Source organism: Mustelus asterias, chromosome 11 (genome assembly GCF_964213995.1).
Source record: "Mustelus asterias chromosome 11, sMusAst1.hap1.1, whole genome shotgun sequence".
In the NCBI taxonomy this organism is placed as follows: Eukaryota; Metazoa; Chordata; class Chondrichthyes; order Carcharhiniformes; family Triakidae; genus Mustelus; species Mustelus asterias.
The window spans coordinates 25,981,162-26,001,448 of NC_135811.1; the positions used below are offsets into that span (position 1 = coordinate 25,981,162).

General features: G+C 40.9%; 1 protein-coding gene across 20 annotated transcripts in view; it reads right to left on the reverse strand.

Annotated features, from left to right (window-relative positions):
- tcf7l2 (transcription factor 7 like 2) overlaps window positions 1–20,287 on the reverse strand; it is a 186,030-nt gene that overhangs the window by 94,731 nt on the left and 71,012 nt on the right. For all 20 annotated transcript variants that reach the window (XM_078223301.1, XM_078223294.1, XM_078223302.1 and 17 more), the window contains exon 4: window positions 20,035–20,136. In XM_078223301.1, coding sequence (XP_078079427.1) covers window positions 20,035–20,136 — 102 coding nt within the window. The remainder of the gene's footprint in view (window positions 1–20,034; window positions 20,137–20,287) is intronic.

Genomic DNA, 20,287 nt, shown 5'->3' on the forward strand with positions numbered 1-20,287 from the left:
ATCTTTGGGGGCACCGTTGGTAATGACTAATCTGAATCAACTGTGTTGGTGCTCTTTCAGTAATATATATGTGGAAAATTTATGCTGTACTGTACCAATGCTTGAGGATGTGTTGCGTTGTTGTAAAAAAAATGGGAAAGTTTCAATAAAAATATATATTTTTTAAAAACCACCTCAGAGGTTGCAGACAGGTCAAGTCAGATGAGGAGACAAACCTTAACTTCATCACAGTCACCTAGGATGTCATCCATGACTTTGATAAGAACCATTTCAGTATTGTGACAGAAACTTGATTAGAGGAATTTGAACATGGAGTTCAAGGAAAGATGAACAGAGATTGGGAGACAACAATACATTCAAGGACTTTTGCAACAAAAGGGAAATTGTAGGTGGAGTGGCAGTTTGCAAGGACAGTGGGGTCAAGGGTTGATTTTTTTTGACAAGAGAGGTGATGACATTTGAAGACAGGGAAGTGTGAAATGATATGGCCAGGAGAGAAAGTTTGATCAGCATGTTAGTGGCAATAAGATCGAAGGAACAGGAGTTGGGTCTTGTGGACTTGATGAGCTCAGAGAGGGCATGAGCAGACCTGGGAAAGAAACAAGACAAAAGGTGCAAGTTCAAGGCCAGGGAAGTGGGAGACATGGGAGGAATTTTGGTCGGGTGGGCTGTTCGAAGAGAGGGACATAGCAGACGCAACTTAACAGATGGTCTTGATCTTCGTGACAATAGTGCATTCTGAGCACTTACTGTTGGAGGTAAGGGGGAGGGGACAGGGGAGAGGAGTTTTAAATGACGGTTGGAGGCAGAAAAAAAAGCAGCCAGGTGTTATCTTTATCACCCTATGATGATCCTGGAACTGCGATGTGGATATGGAGGAAGGATCCAACAGTGCTTTCTGTGGTATAGTCTGATCTGGCTACTACCATACATGATAAACTAAGTTGAGGGTTAACCCTCTATTTGAAAAATAATCTGTGTCACTGAGCACCCATTTCACACAGATAAAACCCTTTCTAAATCTGCTTCTTTGACAGTCACCAGTACTGAAATGCTTTTGCCTGTTCCTCTTCTTTCATCGCTCCTTCTCTGCATTGGCCAAGAAGTGGCTGTGAAATGATCGCGAAGCAAACCTCAATGCATTATCAATTGTGCATCTCTAACTCTTGCAAATCAAACCCTAACTTTGAATTAGCACAATTCAGCACAACGTTTCATACACAATTCCCATCACGTTTTTTTTGCTTTTTGGGGGGGTGGGGAGGCAGAAAAGAGAAGTGAGATAGGGACTGTGGAAGAATTCACATCTGCAAAAGCATTTTTTCTATTCAAAACAGCTGCATAATATCGAAGTTCCATTTTTACTGAAATTTGCCCTGGAGAGGACTCTCTGCAATTCACTGCTCTGCTTCCCTCAGGGCCAATACTGGAGTGTTTCCAAGCTATAACACAGACAGGCGTTACATTACACTACCTCCTGCACCACCACAACTCTGTTGAATATACTTATTCAGATGTAGCTGAAAAAAATGCGAAGGCTGCAACAATCATTCAACTGTTACCACCCGGTCCTGGCCCCATTTTAGGGCCCCAAACCCCTGCCTGGGTAGTAGAATTTTTCACTAAATGATACTGAATACTTGAAGAATCACAATGGACAGATACATTAAAGAGAGAATACTGGCTCAAAGATCTTTTCAAAGTGGCATTGAAATGGTAGTAATTAGGAGAGATTTTTCAACTAACTTTGGTGTCACCTACAGGCTTGTTTTGTTTACGCTGATTTTCAGTTCCAACTTTCTTAAACTCTCATAAAAGGGTCTCTAGTCAACTGTCAATTTAAGCCCTTTTAAATGGAGTCTGATCTGACAAGTACTGGTGCTGATGACATATAAATGAATGTTTGCCAAGGACCTCTGTGTTCACCCTTGACCTCTGTCCTGTAGATCACATTAAGCTTGACATTATCTTACTGTCAACTCGATGGGAAAGAGTGTTTAAGATAGAGAGTGGAATCAGGCTAAGACAACAAGCTGAAATTGGAAAGAGCATGGACTGGACTTTCTTTACCAGTAACAAGACAGTAAATATTAAATACTTCCTGCTTTCCATCAAAGACACTAAAACACAAACATCAACACTTCTATCTGCTGCTTTACGACAAAAGTACAGTAGAAGTGAGTTGAGGTGGGCTACAATGCTAAAACAAAATGCCTTATTCATTCCACAGAGAAATAAACAGATTATCCAGTTGTTCCCATTATTTCTGCATTGCTACTAGAAATAGCTTTTATCAGATGTCAACTAATACAACAAAAGCACACAGTTTTAGACTCCCCAAGTCAGAACAATAATCGGGTCTTGCAAGAATTTGTTTTATTCGTTCTTGGGATAAGAGCATCAGTGGTTAGGCCAGCATTTATTGCCCATCCTTAATGATGATCGAGGAGGTGGTGATAAACCACGTTTTTGAACCACTGGTGTCTGAGTAATAGGTACACCCACAGTATTGTTAGGGAGGGTGTTCCAGGATTATGACCGAGCAACAGTGAAGAACATCGATACATATCAGCACATACAAGTGCCCAAAATTTCTAATCAATAGACCTAATTTAAACGGATTCAACTCATGTGACATATAAACCTTCAATTCTCTTAAGTTAATCTCAAACAAAACTTATTTTTTAAAAAATCAAACATACACATTCCAGGCAATTGCTTAATGTTTGCTACAGGTCTCATCATGACGGCCATTATTTCCTACTAGGGAGGGCAGGGGGTGGGATGCATGTGGTGGCGAGCATGAAGAGCAAGTTACACAACTATTGTTTGGGCCGTTGTTAAATCTCATGTCATTTCCAAATGAAATACGCTTTGTGACACCAGGTGCAGCACCACAAGGCAGGTCTGCACACAATATCTCAGTGATGATGGAAGTCTAGACATACTCGCATGTTTGTGCCCTTTATTCATTCCTTTACAAACTTTAAATCAGTGGCTCAAAGCCAAATCCTTGTTCTCAGTAGCAAATGAGAAGTAACTCAATGAAAATATTTTTTGGATTTGTCAAATGAACGCACTGAAGAGAATATAATTGAAATAAATAGCACTCCCTATTTCAGTGAATTTCAAAAATTTGGAGAACATAGCCTTCTACTTAAACTAAAACCCTGGAACCCGCTGCCTACGGGAATGGTAAAAGTAGAGACGAACAAGTTTGAGAGAAATAAACTTACAAGGCTAGGGGATAGGGCAGCGAATAGGACTGACTGGATTGCTGTCCAGAGAACTAGCAGGAAATTGATGGGCCAAGTGGCTGCATTCTGTGCCATAATGACTCTACGATGCTACAATGAAGGCCAGCACCCAGACAGGAGAACATCAGCAAGCTTGAAAAAGTTGGATCAAGGATAATGTAAATCAAGAAACATGGAATAAGTGGCACGAGGCACGAGTTTCAAAAGTCTGAGAATGGTAAAGGATAGGGATCAAGGGACCTTAGCAGCTTCATGGTTTTTGCAGTCCTTGAGGCAATAGGGGGAGAGAAAAGATGGAGACAAGTGGGTAATCATTAATCAGACAAGCTTCTTCTTGCACAGAATAACCAGAGGTGCTGGAAAAGTCTTTGAGACACAGAAAAGGCGTTCAAATTTTGGATGGGCTCAGACTATTGAGACAGTTGACTAATGAGATGAAAATATATGAGAGCCAAAAAGAGGAAACCACGAAAGGAGGAAATAGTTTCTCTAGCAGCTGGAGCAATGGCATTGAGATGGAAGGTCTAATTGAGGTCATAGTTACCCAATGCCAAAACTGTTGATAGATGAAGAACTAGTGAAGAAGTCAAAGTTATCGAGTGGCAGCTGTTGTTTAGACTTGAGAGATGTGTAGAAGAAACAATAACTTGAGGGCTAACAGCAGCTTCTATAACTTTAAATGGGCAAATGGGCTGAAATTAGAAAGCCGATTATTTTTCCTGAGGGACAGGATGAATACGAGCAAACTTCAAGGGATCCGGACAGATGAATGTTAAATACAAGGGACTGAGGAAACAGTGCAAGACATGGGTCACAGTGAAGGGAAAATTCTGAATCTTCCGAGGATATGAGAATGGCTACTATTCGGACCAATCGTCTTACTGGATTCCAAACAACCAAGTAGTAAATGAAACTTGAAGAAAGATTTGATGTCAGACATATTGACTTGAGCAGAACAGAGGAAAGATTCCTCATGAATATCAAGAATAGTGCTGGAGAAATGCAAGCTGAAAAGATCAGCTTTTATCTTTGGGAGTTAGCAACTACGACATTTGTATAGAAATGGGGGGGACCTAAAGAAACACATAAGTTACAAGAGACAGCTTTACAAAGGTGTGAAAGTCTCTAGAGTTCTTCACTTCCATATTGCTTCAATAAAAATCTAAGTTAGCTTTACCACCAAAAGTTTGAAGCTGCCGCGAAAAATGGCCAAGTGCCACCAGCCATTCTATTTCATTTTTCTGTCCATACTGTGAATGAACTAGCAACTCCGATCCGCCTGAACAAAAAAAGGTTCTAAAAAGGGGAAGAGTTCCGAGCTCTCGTACTTATTTTTTGAACAAACAGCACATAGCATTACCTCCCCCCCCCCCCCCCCCCCCCACCACCCCATGCCCCCCAACTTTCACCACCTCTCACCCGCCCCAACTTTCACTTACACCCCCCCCACCCAAGAGTCCACTTTTCAGTCGCAGGGGGTCCAGAACAATTACGACAATTGCACTGGGGACGGTACAGGCAGAACTGTGAGCCATCATCAGTCATGTCTTTTGTCATCTAAAACGCTTTCTCCCTGGTACTGAAACAATCTTCCAACATGAACGGAGCTGCTGCCTGGAACGGATGTTCTAAATGTCCAGTCACTCTGCAATGCGCTTCCACAGCTCAAGGGGCCACAGGGATTTAAATTCCTGATAACACTGGACCTATAGTACTCCGCATACAAAAGATATAGCAAGATAGATAAAACTCTCTTACAATTAACTTGGAAGCAAGAGAAGCTTCATGATATCAAAAGTCTACATTTATAGTTAAAGGGCATCTTAAGAGACATTTTAAGCTTTCCATTCAAAAACCTTTTCATTTAGATATGTTGTAAATGGAGCTTACTGAAGCATAACTTTTGCACTGGTAGTGCAAGTTAAATTTATTAATTTTTTTTTAAAAACGCAAATACATGAGGCCACTATGAATAGAAGATTTCCAAATTAGCTTCAGATTTATAAGAGGCTGAGGTTAACTCAACAGAGTTTGAATCAAAGAATGCAGCACATGACAGGAGGCCATTCGACCTTCCTAATCCCAATGAGCTCTTTGCAAGAGCAAATCAGCCGGTCCCACTCCCCCATCTCACTCCTTCTTTCAAACTTTATCACTTTACACTTCTTTGCATTAAATTTAATCTGTCACATGTCTGTCCATTCCCTATGTTCACAATGATTTCAAGTTTTGTGTCACCTGCAAAGTCTGAAATTGTACCATGCACACCCAAGTTGAGGTCATTAACATAGATCAAGAAAAGTAGTGGCCCTACTATTGATCCCTTGGGAATCCCACTACATATCTTCTTCCAGTCCAAAACACAACTATTCATCACTACTCACTGCTTCCAGTCACTCGGCCAACTTTCTATCCATGCTACAACTGTCTCTTTTATTCGTTAGCCTCTAACTTTGCTGACAGGTCTGTTACATGGCACTTCATCAAATGCCTTTTGAAAGTCCACATACACCACATCAGCCACACAACCCTCATCAAAAATTCACACAAGCTAGTTAAGCACTTAATTAATCCAGATCTGTCCAAGTAAATGTTAATTTTGTTATGTATTATTGTTTCTAGAATGGTTTTCCCATTGCCAAGTTTAAATGGTATGTAGTGCCTATCCTTTCCCCCACCCCAGCTTTTAATAAGGGTATTACACCTGCAGTTCTCCAGTCCTCTGCCAACAGCCACGTATCTAAGATGGATTGGAGGATGCCTCTGTCCAGTGCCTCTGCAATTTCCACCCTCATTCCCTGTGTCCTCAGATGCATCTAATCATGTCCTCGTGTCCTATCAACTGTTCAGCCTGCCTCTTTAATACCACCTCTTTCTCATTGTGTAACTCATCCAATGTCTCATTATGTGGTGGGCAACATCTTCTACCAGAGACGGCGGAGAAGCGGGAGGTGGTGAATCAGGAGGTGAGTGCACGGAAGGCAAACGCAAGAGAGAACAGTTGCAACCCATCTGGTCATGACCGGTTCCAGTGTCAACAGATTCTAAAGCTATCTGTCCTATCCCATCACTCCAGCCACACATACACCTCCTCTATCCTCATTAGTGTGTGGCACCAGGAGTAATCCAGCCATTATTCCCACTGGAGGTCTTCCTTGCTAGTTTCTTTCCTAGCTTCCTAAAATCTGCCTGCAGGACCTCATCCCTCTTTTTACCCATGTCATTGGTACTGATGCAAGACCACAGATCATAAGAAAAAGGAACAGAAGGACTTTCGGCCCCTCAAGCCTGTTCTGCCATTCAGTAGGATCATGACTGATCCAACAATCCTCACATACACTTTCCTGCCCTTTCACTGCTCGATTCCCTTACCGATCAAAAATCTATCTCAGCCTTTAATCTACACAAGTGCCGGAAGTCTACTGCCCCGCCCACCATGGAATCGGAGCAGGCGAGGGGCAGACAGATGGGTATAGAAATACCCATCACTGTTGCTTTCCCAATCCCCCCCCGCAAACAACTGGTCTTGAAATTCTCAGTCATAGTGATATGTATTATATGGCACTTTTGATCTTTACACGCAATCCCTTTGAAAGGTAAGGGAGAGACATTTAACGATGCATTCTCCCCTCATGAAAAGAACAGGACACACTCAGCCAGCCAAGAATGGTTGAGGGAACTAGAGGGAACTGGATCAGGCAGAGGGCAGAGAAACTGTCAAGCTTGGAAAAGAATATCAGCTGTGGTCGAGAACACTCGATATCTGGCCCACGTCTCCACTCCAAACCTATTTCATCACTCACCATCAAACTTTCCCAGGCCACTCTCATGTAGGATGAAGGCACAGGCTGCTGCGGCTCATCTTACCAAGTGCCCCTTCACCACATGACCTTCCAAATTACCCACTGGCTTTGGCTTGACACTAATTGGTAAACCTGCTGAACCATATTGAGGCAAACAAAAAGACACCTGGAGTTCTGTCAAAACATGCCGTCAGTGAAAACTGAACAATTTAAATGGGCTCAGACCAGCCCAACAACAGCCTGGGCAAAAAAAGGGGGCAAGTATAATCTACAGAAAAACAAAGGCTCAGAAAGAAGAAATTCTAGAATCCTCCGCTTGTATACAGAATATACAATTTGAAATCAGTTTAATTCTAAGAATTGAAAAGAATGTGCATTTGTACTTAGTCATTGGCAAGTTCCTTTACAATTGAAGGGTCTCTGTGGCCAAGTTTTCTACAATAAGGCCTGGCTTTGAATAGTTTTGCGAAATAGCAGATCAAATTTCACATTAATGTGGGACTGCAGGCAAGTAACTAAAATATGGGATTCCAGGTCCGTGCCATTGTCTGAATTTTGAGATTTATCCGAGAATTTGCTGCTTAAAAACTTAATCTGTGATGCTTCATGTATGTTTATTAAGGCTTGAACAGCAATCCAAAACTTCACAATAATTCATTTTGGATTAAAATAATAGCATATTGGAATATAATCTAGCTTGTAAGATTGCAACAGAGTGCCGAAGAGCCCTCAGAAGAGCCAAGTTGCTGCAAGGAGGAAGTCTATAAAATAGATCAATTCACTTCCCATACAAGCCTTTTACCATCGGAGCCGGTCCAAGGTCCAGAAGGTGTATGCCTACATTAACTGCCTGTTCTTTTCCAAAACAGAAAGTCCTTACTGCTCATAACTATCCAATAAACCCTGCTCCGAGGTGTTCATCCATGATCGATGCAGTACGAGAACCATTTGTTATTAAATTAAAAAACACAAAGGCCAAGCTGGGCACATAAAATTTATGTCCCGTTTACTTGATTTGTGAAAAACACCCAGCTGTGAGATTACAGATTCCGTCCCAAATGTGCATTGGCTACAGATAGCAACCCGAGCTGCATACAGCCAACTCCGCTACACTCAAAAATGCTTAATTTCAATACACTGAACATTCAAATGTGTTTTGGAGCAAAAATAGACTTTAATCATCAACATAGATTGGTGACACTACAACCAAGTATTGCAATTTAGTAATCTGTTAGCAAGTGGCAATGAGCAACACACTATGTTGACAATTAATACCAACTGTGCTGTACCATCAATTGACCCCACTGTCTCTAAATTGTCAGACTTTTATTCAACATACAATATTACAGCATCGCTAAGGCCAATACTACACCATCACTAAGGCCATTATTTCCACCTCCATATTGTCCCCTGCCTCAACTCATCCACTGCTGAAACCCTCATTCGTGCCTTTCTTACCCCTGAACTTGATTACACTCCTGGCTGGCTGCCCATGTTCTAACTTCCATTAGCTCGAGGTCATCCAAAACTCTGCCTAACTTACACCATGTACCATTACAACCACCTACTCAAAGGCAGCTGGAGATGGACAACAAATGCTGGCCTTGCCAGTGACGCACACATCCCATGAAAGAATAAAAATGATCCTCCCAGTGCTCCCTAAACTACACTGGCCCCTGGTTTAGTAGCATCTCAATTTTAAAATTTTTATCCTGGTTTTCAAATTCCTCCATGGCCTTGTCCATCCCGAGCTCTAATCTCTTTGGCCGAGATTTTGGTCATCTGCCCCAATTAGCACCTTGTGTGGCCCTGTGCCAAATTTTGTTTCACAATGCCCTGTGAAGCAATTTGGCATGATTTACTACATTGACAGGAGCTATGTGCAAGCTGTAGGAGTGCCATAAAACCAGAGCTATAAATGCATATTAGTACCAGCACATGGAATAATCTATCAGAAAATTGATGGACTGAAGTTAAGTGTCTGATAACATCTTGTTTTGTAAAACAAATTAACCTCTTTTCCAATGATAAGCAACCCACATTCAGTACTTCAGTAAAGCAGACACTAGCCAAAAGTTGTACCAATTCCATCCAATACCCCACAGCGAAATGGATTGCAAGGCAAATAAACAGTTGAACCCTGACCCCACTCCTTCATAGATGTCACCATCACCCTATTCCAGTTTCACCAAACATTAAAAACAAAGGCTTCAAAATTGCAAGATGCTAGCAAACTGAAGTGTATTGCATTCCACTGAACTTCAGTCGAAGCATGAACCAACTCAAGATAAATGGATTAAAAAGCTCCTATCTTTTCATCAAATGGTATAATTCAAGGCCCAAGTTCACGCCCAAAATTGCTTGCATCAACACAAGTGACAGGAAGCGGGCAACAAGTAACTAATCATCCAGTAATATGCTCTCAATTACGCCCAAAGCTTAAATGTCACTCTTGCATTTTAAACTCTGAGAACATGCACGTATTTCCTACAACATTTCAGCATTCAAATTTCCATCAGTACTGCTGGTAAAATGAAAATGAATCTGAACAATTCAACCAACTCATATTCAACGCTGCATCAAAAATGACAGCATTTTGAAAGAATTAGCATTTGTTGGCAATCACGCCACAGAAGTTTTATACTAATATTTTAACAGAATGGGAACATTCCTGTTTAAGAAAAAAAAGTAACAAAATCAAAATTTGTACTTGTTTAGGTATCTTTATTTGTGGTGCTTCTGTAGGTTAGGAAATAGAAGTCTGGTTTATATACAACATCTCTCAAAGTCTAGTAAAACTAGCTCCCTAAGCTCCTACTCCTGACATAGATTTTGAGACTTTTAAGGGGCGTCTTGACAAATACATGATTAAGATTGGAATAAAGGGATATGGTCTCCAGAAGGGTAGGGGGTTTTAGTTCAGTTGGGCATCATGGTTGGTGCAGGCTTGGAGGGCCGAAGGGCCTATTCCTGTGCTGTAATTTTCTTTGTTGTGTGTTTACTCAAGTGCAGAACTGTAGAGCAGAATTTTCATGAGTTTACGGTTCTGTTGTCAGGATTAGGAAAACAATTTCAACGTAAAGCAGGTGAACAATGCACAGATGTCAATCCTGCCACCCAAACCACAGCAACATGTGTAAACTATCCTTTTATCCATGTCAATTCCTCGCTCATGCATTTTACCACGTGTCCCCACTTTCAATGGCGACATTGAGACACGAACAGCTGTTAAAAATCGATGTTGTTCAGTAATCGGCAGATAGGAGGCAGCACATATGAGCATGACGACTATTTTAGATGTCCTCTTCTTCCTTTTCCCAAAATAAAACCTTGCGCACTCTTAGCAATTTCCATCCAAGTGCCTAAATGATTGCACTCCCTTCAGCTCTGCTTCCCCCACCCTCAAAAAATATAAAGATTATGTATTTTAAAAAGTTGAATATACCCATTGCCAACAAGCATGAGAGCATTACATTGTGTATATTCACTTTTAAGTAGATCTGAAATAGAGCCTAGAAGGGTTAACAAAGAGGTACTGTCCTGTTGAATAATCATTTATAATTTTTATTCTTCAGGCTGAGTTACAAATGAACATTCTATGAATGAAAAAGGCTACTTGTTATCGTTCAGAGACAACACTGAGGGAAGGAAAAAAGACGACATTATTCCCTTTCTAGTGCAGCTCAGAGTGGGCTGTTCTTAACTTTGTGTCCTACATGACCTCTCTCAAGTCTATGACTCCATAGTTTTAAATTTTGGTTCAACTGCTCATTTAGTTCAATTTAAACGGTCATTCACTGCAGCTTTTGTTTGGGGGGGTGGTGGCGGGAGGGAAGGAGTGCAGGTGTTCTTTTCCCACCCATTTTAGAAGAGTATACAAGGAACAATGCAGTTCACATTAACAGTGCGAACAATCTGCAGTCAGCCTGTAAAGGTTGACAGCCATCCCTACAGGAGCCAAGCCTTCCCCCCCCCTCCCCATCAAACCTCCCGGAAAATATTCAACCTCAACCACACATCTCTCTGCTGCCTATAAAATCCACCAATACAATGGGGGAATTGTCCAGTGAGCCAGTTTGAGAAAAGTGATTACATTTTTTTCTGTTTATGGCCTAGTTCTAAAGGCTGTCAGTTTCCACATCCAGTTGTTAAAACCCCTGAACTGCTCGAATGCAATTCAACCCGATTCAGGAAGGATTTTTAGACCAAAAGGAAGTTCCCACTGTGCACTTCAGCAAATTCCCTGTAAATATCTCCTGGTTCAACATGCATCATATTGCCAGACCTCCGTAATAACCAAACCTGTTGAGACATTGCATCGGTGACCTGAAACAGTATAATGTGTAGAACAGTTAACAGCTCGATGCTCCCTCAACATGGATTTGTTATAACCCTCTTCCCTATTGCAGGAGGAAAATATCTCTTCCATATCCACCAGTATGTTACTGAGCAGGTTAAAGTGATTTAAATCTGGTTCTGTGCATAACCAACACGCTTACATTAAGTAGTTAAATGAAGCACAAATTAGGATTTTAATGCTTTCTTACATTAAATCCGCTTGATTTTTGGAACTAAATGCAAACACTGCAAAATAATTCACTGGTCTGCAGAACTATCTTCATAACCAAAGAAAAGAAGAAAGGACTTTCAGAACATTCTCCCCATGTCTGCGTGGGTTTCCTCCCACAGTCCAAAGATGTGCGGGTTAGGTGGATTGGCCATGCTAAATTGCCCCTTAGTGTCAGAAGGACTATCTAGGATAAATGCATGGGGTTATGGGGATAGGGCCAGGTGGGATTGTGGTCGGTGCAGACTCAATGGGCCAAATGGTCTCCTTCTGCATTGTAGGATTCTATGAACATCCTCCTTTTTAAATTCAGATCAGATTTTTTATCTGCTGCCAAATGCTAATCAATCATTTGAAAGTTGTTTTGCTCTCACTATATCTGTTCCTCAAGTAACCCAACTCCCATCAGTCACAGCCTGGACAGACACAAGTCTGCAAGTTTCATGTTGTTCCTGGTTCAAAAACTCTCAGTTCTTCACGGAGTAATGCCCTGATCCAAACTTTAGTACGAGCAGTTTATAACCCCAAGAGAGACAGAGGTGGGAAAATAAACCTCCATCTCGTACTTTGTTATCAAGCTCCCATTTTGAAATGGAGAATTTACCAAGTATTGCTCTGCCTCACTCTCACATTACTTATGGAAATTGGTCACAGCTGCCGACAATTCTTCAGGAAAATGTTGATGTTCCCTCATTCTACCTTCATAACGTAACAAACCCAATCCAAGAACCACCTTATTTCTCTAACATTTTATGCACAATGACTAACCCTCAATGTGCAATCAAAGTCACAAGAGTTCATTTTTGTTCTTCATAAAACTGTTTCTAAAATATGTCAAAAACCACGATTAAGCACGAAGCATCTGATTTGTGAGAGCATCATTTTTTATATGACATGCAGACAAAATTGGAAAACTTCAATTATGTGGAGAGATTACAAGAGAATCCAAGATTGTTCTTCTTGGAGCCAAGATAGCCTTGGGGAGGGGGATTTAATAGGTGTTCAAAATTATGGGGAGCAGGTCTACAGGGTGAATAAGGGGACACCATTTCGACTGGAGGGTGCACTGGTAACCAAAGTAACTTTTGAAAAGAAAATTGGCCATATGTTTGAGACAGACTCATCTGCGGGTCTATAGGAAATTGAACAAATTGAAGAGCTTTTCAAAGAGAAATGGCAGAGACTTGATGGGTGAATGGCCTCCATCTGTGCTTTACAATTCTCTGAGTGGGACTAATAGGGGTAGCTCTTCAAAAAGCTTGGCACAGATACTATGGGTCATATAACCCCCTTGTGTGTGGAGAGATTCTACGATTTCTTCAACATAAACATTATGGTGGACCTGAAGGGCCTTATGGTCTACTCCTGCTCATATTTCTTAAGTGCTTATCTTGCTCCACTGCCAGTGTGGTCCTGTGAAGTAGCGATAGCATCAGATTTTCAGGACCAATGGGAATTTTTTTTTACTTATCCAATTTTTGCCCAATAACATTCATCACATAAACATTTTTTCTTTTAAAAAAAAGTGCTGGATGAGAGTAGCAGCACAGCATGCTGCAGTGCGACTCTACCATACCACCCCATACAGCGCACTCACTGATGCACATTAAGCAAATGATTTTTAGAATTTAGATATATGATTAATAGATGTTCCTTGCTGTGCAAAATATTGCCCGAAGTAGTACATATTACCATTCAAATACAAATATTAAGTGCATTAAGCCATTCAGTCTCCTCAAATGTACAGAAAAAAAATGAAATAAACTACAAACATTAAAAACACATAACACTGCAAACACTTCATACCTGAAACCTATCTGGTCTTTTTTTGCGTTTTCTGCTTCCTCCCATCTCAAACCTACATTGTATTAGAATCTATTGAACCACAAAAACCTAGACTAGGGTACAACCCATCTTTCAAAAATTGTCTTTGTTAACTAAACTCTCCCTTTCTCTGCAACCTTACCCCACCTCACCCAAGTAGAGGCTTTCTCCAGTGGCACCTTTTAAATGAGAAATGCAATCCGAAGGAATGGTATTCTAATGGAGTCTTGTGATGGCGCTCTTCCATTTACTTTACTTTCTATGACCCACCAAGTTAAGGCAACTAATTACTTTTACCATAATATCTTTTAAGATATTAAATCATCACAAGGTGCTTCATGTGAGCTTAAATCAAGCAAAAATTGACAAGGAAGTCCAAATCTTCAGTCAACGAGGCAGATTTTCAGAAACATCTTAAAAGGAGCAGAAATGGACAGGTTTAGGCAGGAATTCCAGAGCTTGGGGCTTAGACACGGGGAGCACAGTGGCAGTGGTTAGCACTGCTGACTCGCAGCGCCAGGGACCCGGGTTCAAATCCCGGTTTGGGTCACTGCCTGTGTGGAGTTGGCACATTCTGCTTGTGTTTGCGTGGGTTTCCTCTGGGTGCCCTGGTTTCCTCCCACAGTCCAAAGATGTGCAGGTTAGATGGATTGGCTATGCTAAATTCTCCTTCAGAGTACCCAAACAGGCGCTGAAGTGTGGCGACTAGGAGATATTCACAGTAACTTCATTGCAGTGTGAATGCAAGCCTACTTGTGACTAATAAATAAACTTTTAGACAGTTGTAGGTTCTGCTCCTAATGCTGGGGTGAAGGAAGTGAGGGGTGCACAGTGACAAGAGTTGGAGGGGAGAATCACAAGTTCTTGGCAGCTTCTACAGCTGAAAGAGGTTTTGGAGGCAGGGAAGGAGGAGGAGGCCACTTGAACATCAAGGTGAGGTTTTTAAAGTTGAAACATTAAATCAAGAGCCAATGTGGATCTGCTAGCACTGGGCTCATGGGTGAACAGAACTTGGTGCAAATTAGGCTACAGGCTACACAACATTGAGCTTAAAGTTATAAAGGGCAGAAGATAGATGAAACAGAGATGCTCCATTCCCAAAGTTAACAAAGGAAGAAAATCCAGCTATGTGCATTCAAATTCAATGTGATAGTATAATATGAGTCTCTAGGTGCTTAGCCAGATCAGCTTGCAGGAGGGCAATATGGATGCACAGACACCATGCATTTACAGTGCTAAAACTGGCTCCCAATTCCCCGTAAAATAAACTGGGGAAAAGCTATGCTGCAATAAAGGGAGCTGTTTCAGCAATGTAGATGTGGCACACAGACATTGCTCTCCTGTAATATGAACCAAACTAGTGCTCCTGATGTATAATGTGCCTGTGATGTCATTGGGGGCCAAAGTCAGATTATTTAAATTATCACTGGCACAGAATCAAGGGAAAATGCTTTCAAAACTCCTTGGGCAAATCAGATCTGTGCAGGGCACTTGATGGCAGTCTCTTGTGCTGGGGTCTAATGGATGAGTCCATCGACAAACGCGAATGCCTTTTTTTCAAAAAAGTTCCAAAAATCTTGCAAGCCTTCCATTAGAGTTCTGTCTTTCTGCACTCCTGATAAATCACAACTGTAAGTGACATTAGTTGTTCTGTGCCTTGAGCAATTTCTTTCCAATTACATTCTTGAAATAGTGCCATTGACTGCCTCACTCGCTTGATTACCACTTTGTCCAGCTGTTTTGATTGTGCTAAGTTTGATAGCTAGCCATGTGCATCTACTAAAATGCAAAGTGTCATTTCAGTACCTTGTTTTTTTTATTTTAGAAGAGGAAGGATATCTTTCTTCTGTGATCAATAAAAGACACAAAGCGTGTATTTTTTTTTAATTACACTTTAAAGAGATGGATAATTATTAAAAGTGCTCCATACTATTCTTTATGACATTTCTGTGAGCCACAACAGAATGACCTCTGGCACCAGCATCATGTATTACTTTTACTGCTTGGCTGAAAGTTGCTGCTTCTGGGCCACAACAGCTGCTGAGCAGAGCAGATAGCGTAAAAAAATATATATGAAATACGGCCAAAAGGTACATCCATAATCTAAACTCATCAAAACAACAAGACTATGATACAGATACAGAGCACGCAATCAATGAAAACTCGAAAGGCATAAACAAATTATTGTAAGGTGGATCATTTAACTCCAAAATACCTTCATGAAAGAAGGAATTGAGGGATGTTACCAGGCACCCTAAATCCATGAATTCCTCAATTATGTGTTTGCATTAGCACATTTTATTTTGATGCTTCAACCTAATATTATTATATACCACCTTTCCAAAAAGGCCTTTTAAAAATAATGCACTTTTAGAGTTACGGGGGCTGACCAGGAGGGAGGTTAAAGCTAGAATAAAAGGCTATTTGGTGCAACTGGGTTACTCTGGTGGTCTACAATGATGAGGCATACATTCTTATTAACCTCAGTCACCTCTGAAGACACTGAACTTTTAGGGATACTTTCTTTATCTTTAGGCATTTAAGCAGCATCTTATCAGACTTGCTTAATTTCCTATCCTTGACTCAGCAGGTCATTGTGGCAACATTTCTAACAGGGAGTTGAATTATTTGCAAGTTAGGGACGAGTTTGCATTTGGATCTTTTAACATAATTTCAGTTTGAATTTCCAAGTAAATTGCTTGTACTTATCTTCAATGGCATTTAAGACACTGTATCTAAATGCAGAACTATGAATATCTTTACCCAATATCTTGAAAACAATCAGCACAAATCTCCCTATTTTTTGACATATTTTTGCTTTGGGAGGAGGGGGGGTGAGGGGGAGGAAAAATGGAGTAAAGATTCAGTTTTAAAATTAAATTCTTAGAAATTCTAAGAGGATCTGGGCATGCAGGTCCACAGTTCCGTAAAAGTGGCAACACAGTTTGCCAAGGTGATTAAGAAGGGATATGGCATGCTTGCCTTCATCAGCCAGTGCACTAAGTACAAGAGCTGGAAAATCATGTTTTTGATTTGAATTCATTTATTATTGTCACATATATTAATATACAGTGTTTCTTGTGCACTATACAAAACATACTGTTCACAGAGAAGGAAAAGAGACAGTGCAGAATATAGTGTTACAGTCATAGCTAAGGTATAAAGAAAGATCAACTTAATGTGAGGTAGGTCCATTCAAAAATCTGATGACAGCAGAGAAGAAGCTGTTCTCGAGTCGGTTGGTACATGTCCTCAAGACTTTTGTATCTTTTTCCCAACGGAGGAAGGTGGAAGAGAGTATGTTCGGGGTGCATGGGGTCCTTAATTATGCTTTTCCAAGGCAGCGGGAAGTGTAGACAGTGACAATGGGTGGGAGGCTGATTTGAGAGATGGACTGGGCTTCGGTCACGACCCTTTGTAGTTTCTTGTGGTCTTGCACAGAGGAGGCATACCAAGCTGTGATACAACCAAAAAAGAATGCTATGGTGCATCTGTAAAAGTTGGTGAGAGTCGTAGCTGACATGCCAAATTTCCTTAGTCTTCTGAGAAGTTGCAACTATATAAAACCATGGTTAGGCCGCATTTGGCGTATTGCGTGCAGTTCTGGTTATCACACTATCAGAAGGACGTGGAAGCCTTGGAGAGTGCAAAGAAGGTTCACCAGGATGTTGCCTGGTCTCAAGGGTGTTGGCTATGAAGAGAGGTTGAATAAACTAGGATTGTTTTCACTTGAAAGAGGCTGAGGGGATATCTGATAGAGGTCTACAAAATTGTGTGAGGCATAGACAGAGTGGATAGTCAGAGGCCTTTTCTAGGGTGGAAGTGTCAATTACAAAGGGGCACAGGTTCAAGGTGAGGAGGAGGGATGTTTAAGGGAGATGTGTGGGGGAAGGTTTTCACACAGAGTGGTGGGTGCCTGGAACGCGCTGCCAGAGGTGGTGGTGGAAGCAGGCACATTAGCAACATTTTAAGAGGCATCTGGATGGGTTCATGAATAGGGAGGGAAAAGAGGGATACAGACTAAGGGCAGAAAGTTTTTTTTAAATTTGGTTAGGGCATCATGATCAGCACAGGCCTGGAGGGCTGAAGGGCCTGTTCCTGTGCTGTACTTTTCTTTGTTCTTAAAATGGAACTGCAAGATTTGCAAGACCCACACTATAGGCGAACTCGACTAATAAAAATTTTTCCATCTTCAATCAAACAGTGCAACAGCATCTGGCATAAATACAAGGCAGATTAGTGTTCAGAGGAAGGTATGCCTAGAATCCACTGGAAAACAACCCGTCATGTTACCAAATTGCAAATGTTGGATGTAAAGCAGTCACATAATCATCGGTATCTCACAGTAGGAAGATTTCCTTTGCTCGCTATCTGCAGCAAAATCATAAACACATTCTGTGTGATTTTGCTTTGAAGAGAAGCATTCTTCACCCCAGAATGTTGGTCGGTAGCCACATGTTCAAGGCTCACACTGATTAGGGGGTTTTGCATTGTTTGCATTTAATGAGATGTGAATAGGCAGAGATATGCATCAGCAGATGACATATCAACTCTTCTGCTTTCTAATGGTTTATACAGAAACTCCATCACACAACTTTCATTTGGCATTTGTTCTAAAATGTTATTCCAAACCAGAGTGACAGACATTAAGACACTATTTACCTTCAGTTAAATTCTCTACAAATTTCCAAATATTCATTGACTGCAACTAAAACCTGCATTACAGGATTACCCCACACATGGAAACTTTTTAGCGTCCATATAAAATAAAGGGTTTTCAAAACTATCTTCTTGAAGTCATGGCAAGATTTGATCAGAACAGGTCGTTGAAGCATTAACACAATAACAGGAACACGAACTGCACACGCCTCCCTCTGCACTTCTCTCAACTTTGAGAGAAAACTCAAAATTTAGCTACATTAATTGCCAAGGACAACAGGCGAAAGTTTTTAAAAAGGCGCTGAAGTTGACATCTTCTGATAATTCCTGAAGGGTGTTAGTCACACAGAAGAGTTCATATGCAACTATAAGTGAGCAGGGCAGTTATCTAAAACATTCCACCCATAACCACTAAGGCATCAATTCTTGTTAGGAGGAGGAGGTAGAATTATTGCCAAATAAAATAAATAGCTTGACAAAAACAAATGTTTTTCTTTCATTGTCGGTTCTTTTGCACAACACACTGAATACTATAAACAGCAGTTAAGGGGGGAACCCAAAATCATGCACGATAGATGCTGCCAGAAAGCTACCATAAAGCCCGGCTCCAAGTTTTATTTTTCAAAAGACAAAACAGCGCCATAATAATATCTTACAAATTTAACAATTGGACTATTAATCAGGGCTTGATGATAATATAACAAAGGACAGCACACACAGGTGTTTTGTTAGCAGCTGCAGCGGATCACAGTGATAATTGGGGTCAAAGAATAACCTATTGTGCAGTGTTCAGACCGTCACTGAAGCAGAGCAAAGAGCACTGCTCAGGGTTCACTTGCGTTTGTGAATACAGAACAGGAATGCTGCTGGAAAGGAAAAAAGGACATCATGATCTTGCACAACTCCGGAGTTACTTTTATACGGGTACCATTCAAATATAGGTCCCAAGATAACGATGTCCATGAGCTAGTTCCTGGCACTTATCCTGATAAATCTGGCTTCCCCCCCCCGCCCCCCAACCCCATCACAGAAACAGACTCGAAGGCCTTCAAAAATCAGGGTGTGTGTGTCAGCTGCTGGGTAAGACAGCCACAGTAATGGGATAAATGCTGAGAAATGGTGCATGAATCATGGTCTCCCAGAAGTCACATTAGAAATGGGTAATATAAAGTACTAAGTGCCACAACAGCAGCACCCACTACTGCTTGCAGAGTTCTGTTATGCAGTTTATTTTTTAAAACCGGAGTGGAAAATTCTACATTAAAACACTTAGTACTTCATAGAGCGATGCAGCCAATGGGATTAATTTTTACTTAATTGTAGTTGTGAACACATTTCACAAATATTGAGAAAGTTACCTTGCACACATCTCTACATATACACAAGGATACCAGTTGAAATTTGTTTCCATGCTTCAGAGGCATCCACTTCATAGGATTAACTGGTAATCTATATTCTACTAGTATTAAGCTTTCCTACAACCAGGGCCCCACTCCCACCCCATGTTTTCTGAAAATGAGTCATGTTTTCTGTAAAGGTAAGTGAAACCCAAAAACAAAATTGAAATGCTGTTGCTAAAATAATGAGAAGGGCACACTTTTAATTATTAAGTTAGTTTTCCCCTCTTACCAGGAGCCAGAGACAGCAACCTCGCTGACATTGCACAAAACTGGCAAGTCCATATTTGTAAGTTAAATTTTGATGTGGTTCTCCCTTTGGCAAAGGTACATCATACACAATTGTATACCACAGATCCTACGTGTGCTGAAATCTATGGTACACATTAGCAGCAATATGACAGGTTCTTGGAGCTCATTTATCATCAGTTTTATTCTTGGTAGGTACTACCTTTTTTAATGAAAGGAAACATCAAGCTCCAATTTCTCCTACCGAAGCAAAGAAAATGCAGCTAGCTACTACTTACAACAATATGTGCTGGAGATGGGGACCTAGCATCCTTCAGTCCTTGCCTACCCTGTAGGCTCCCTGCCTGTACATCAATCAATGGCCATTTCATCTGCAGGTACTGGATATGGGAAACAAAATAAAGGAAAATGATTAAATGAAAAGAAAACAAAAATCCATAAATACAAATGAACACAAACACAAAATGAGAAAATATAAAGATGAATAATCATAACCAAAACATTTACTGTGATGAAGAATAATGTCTTGGA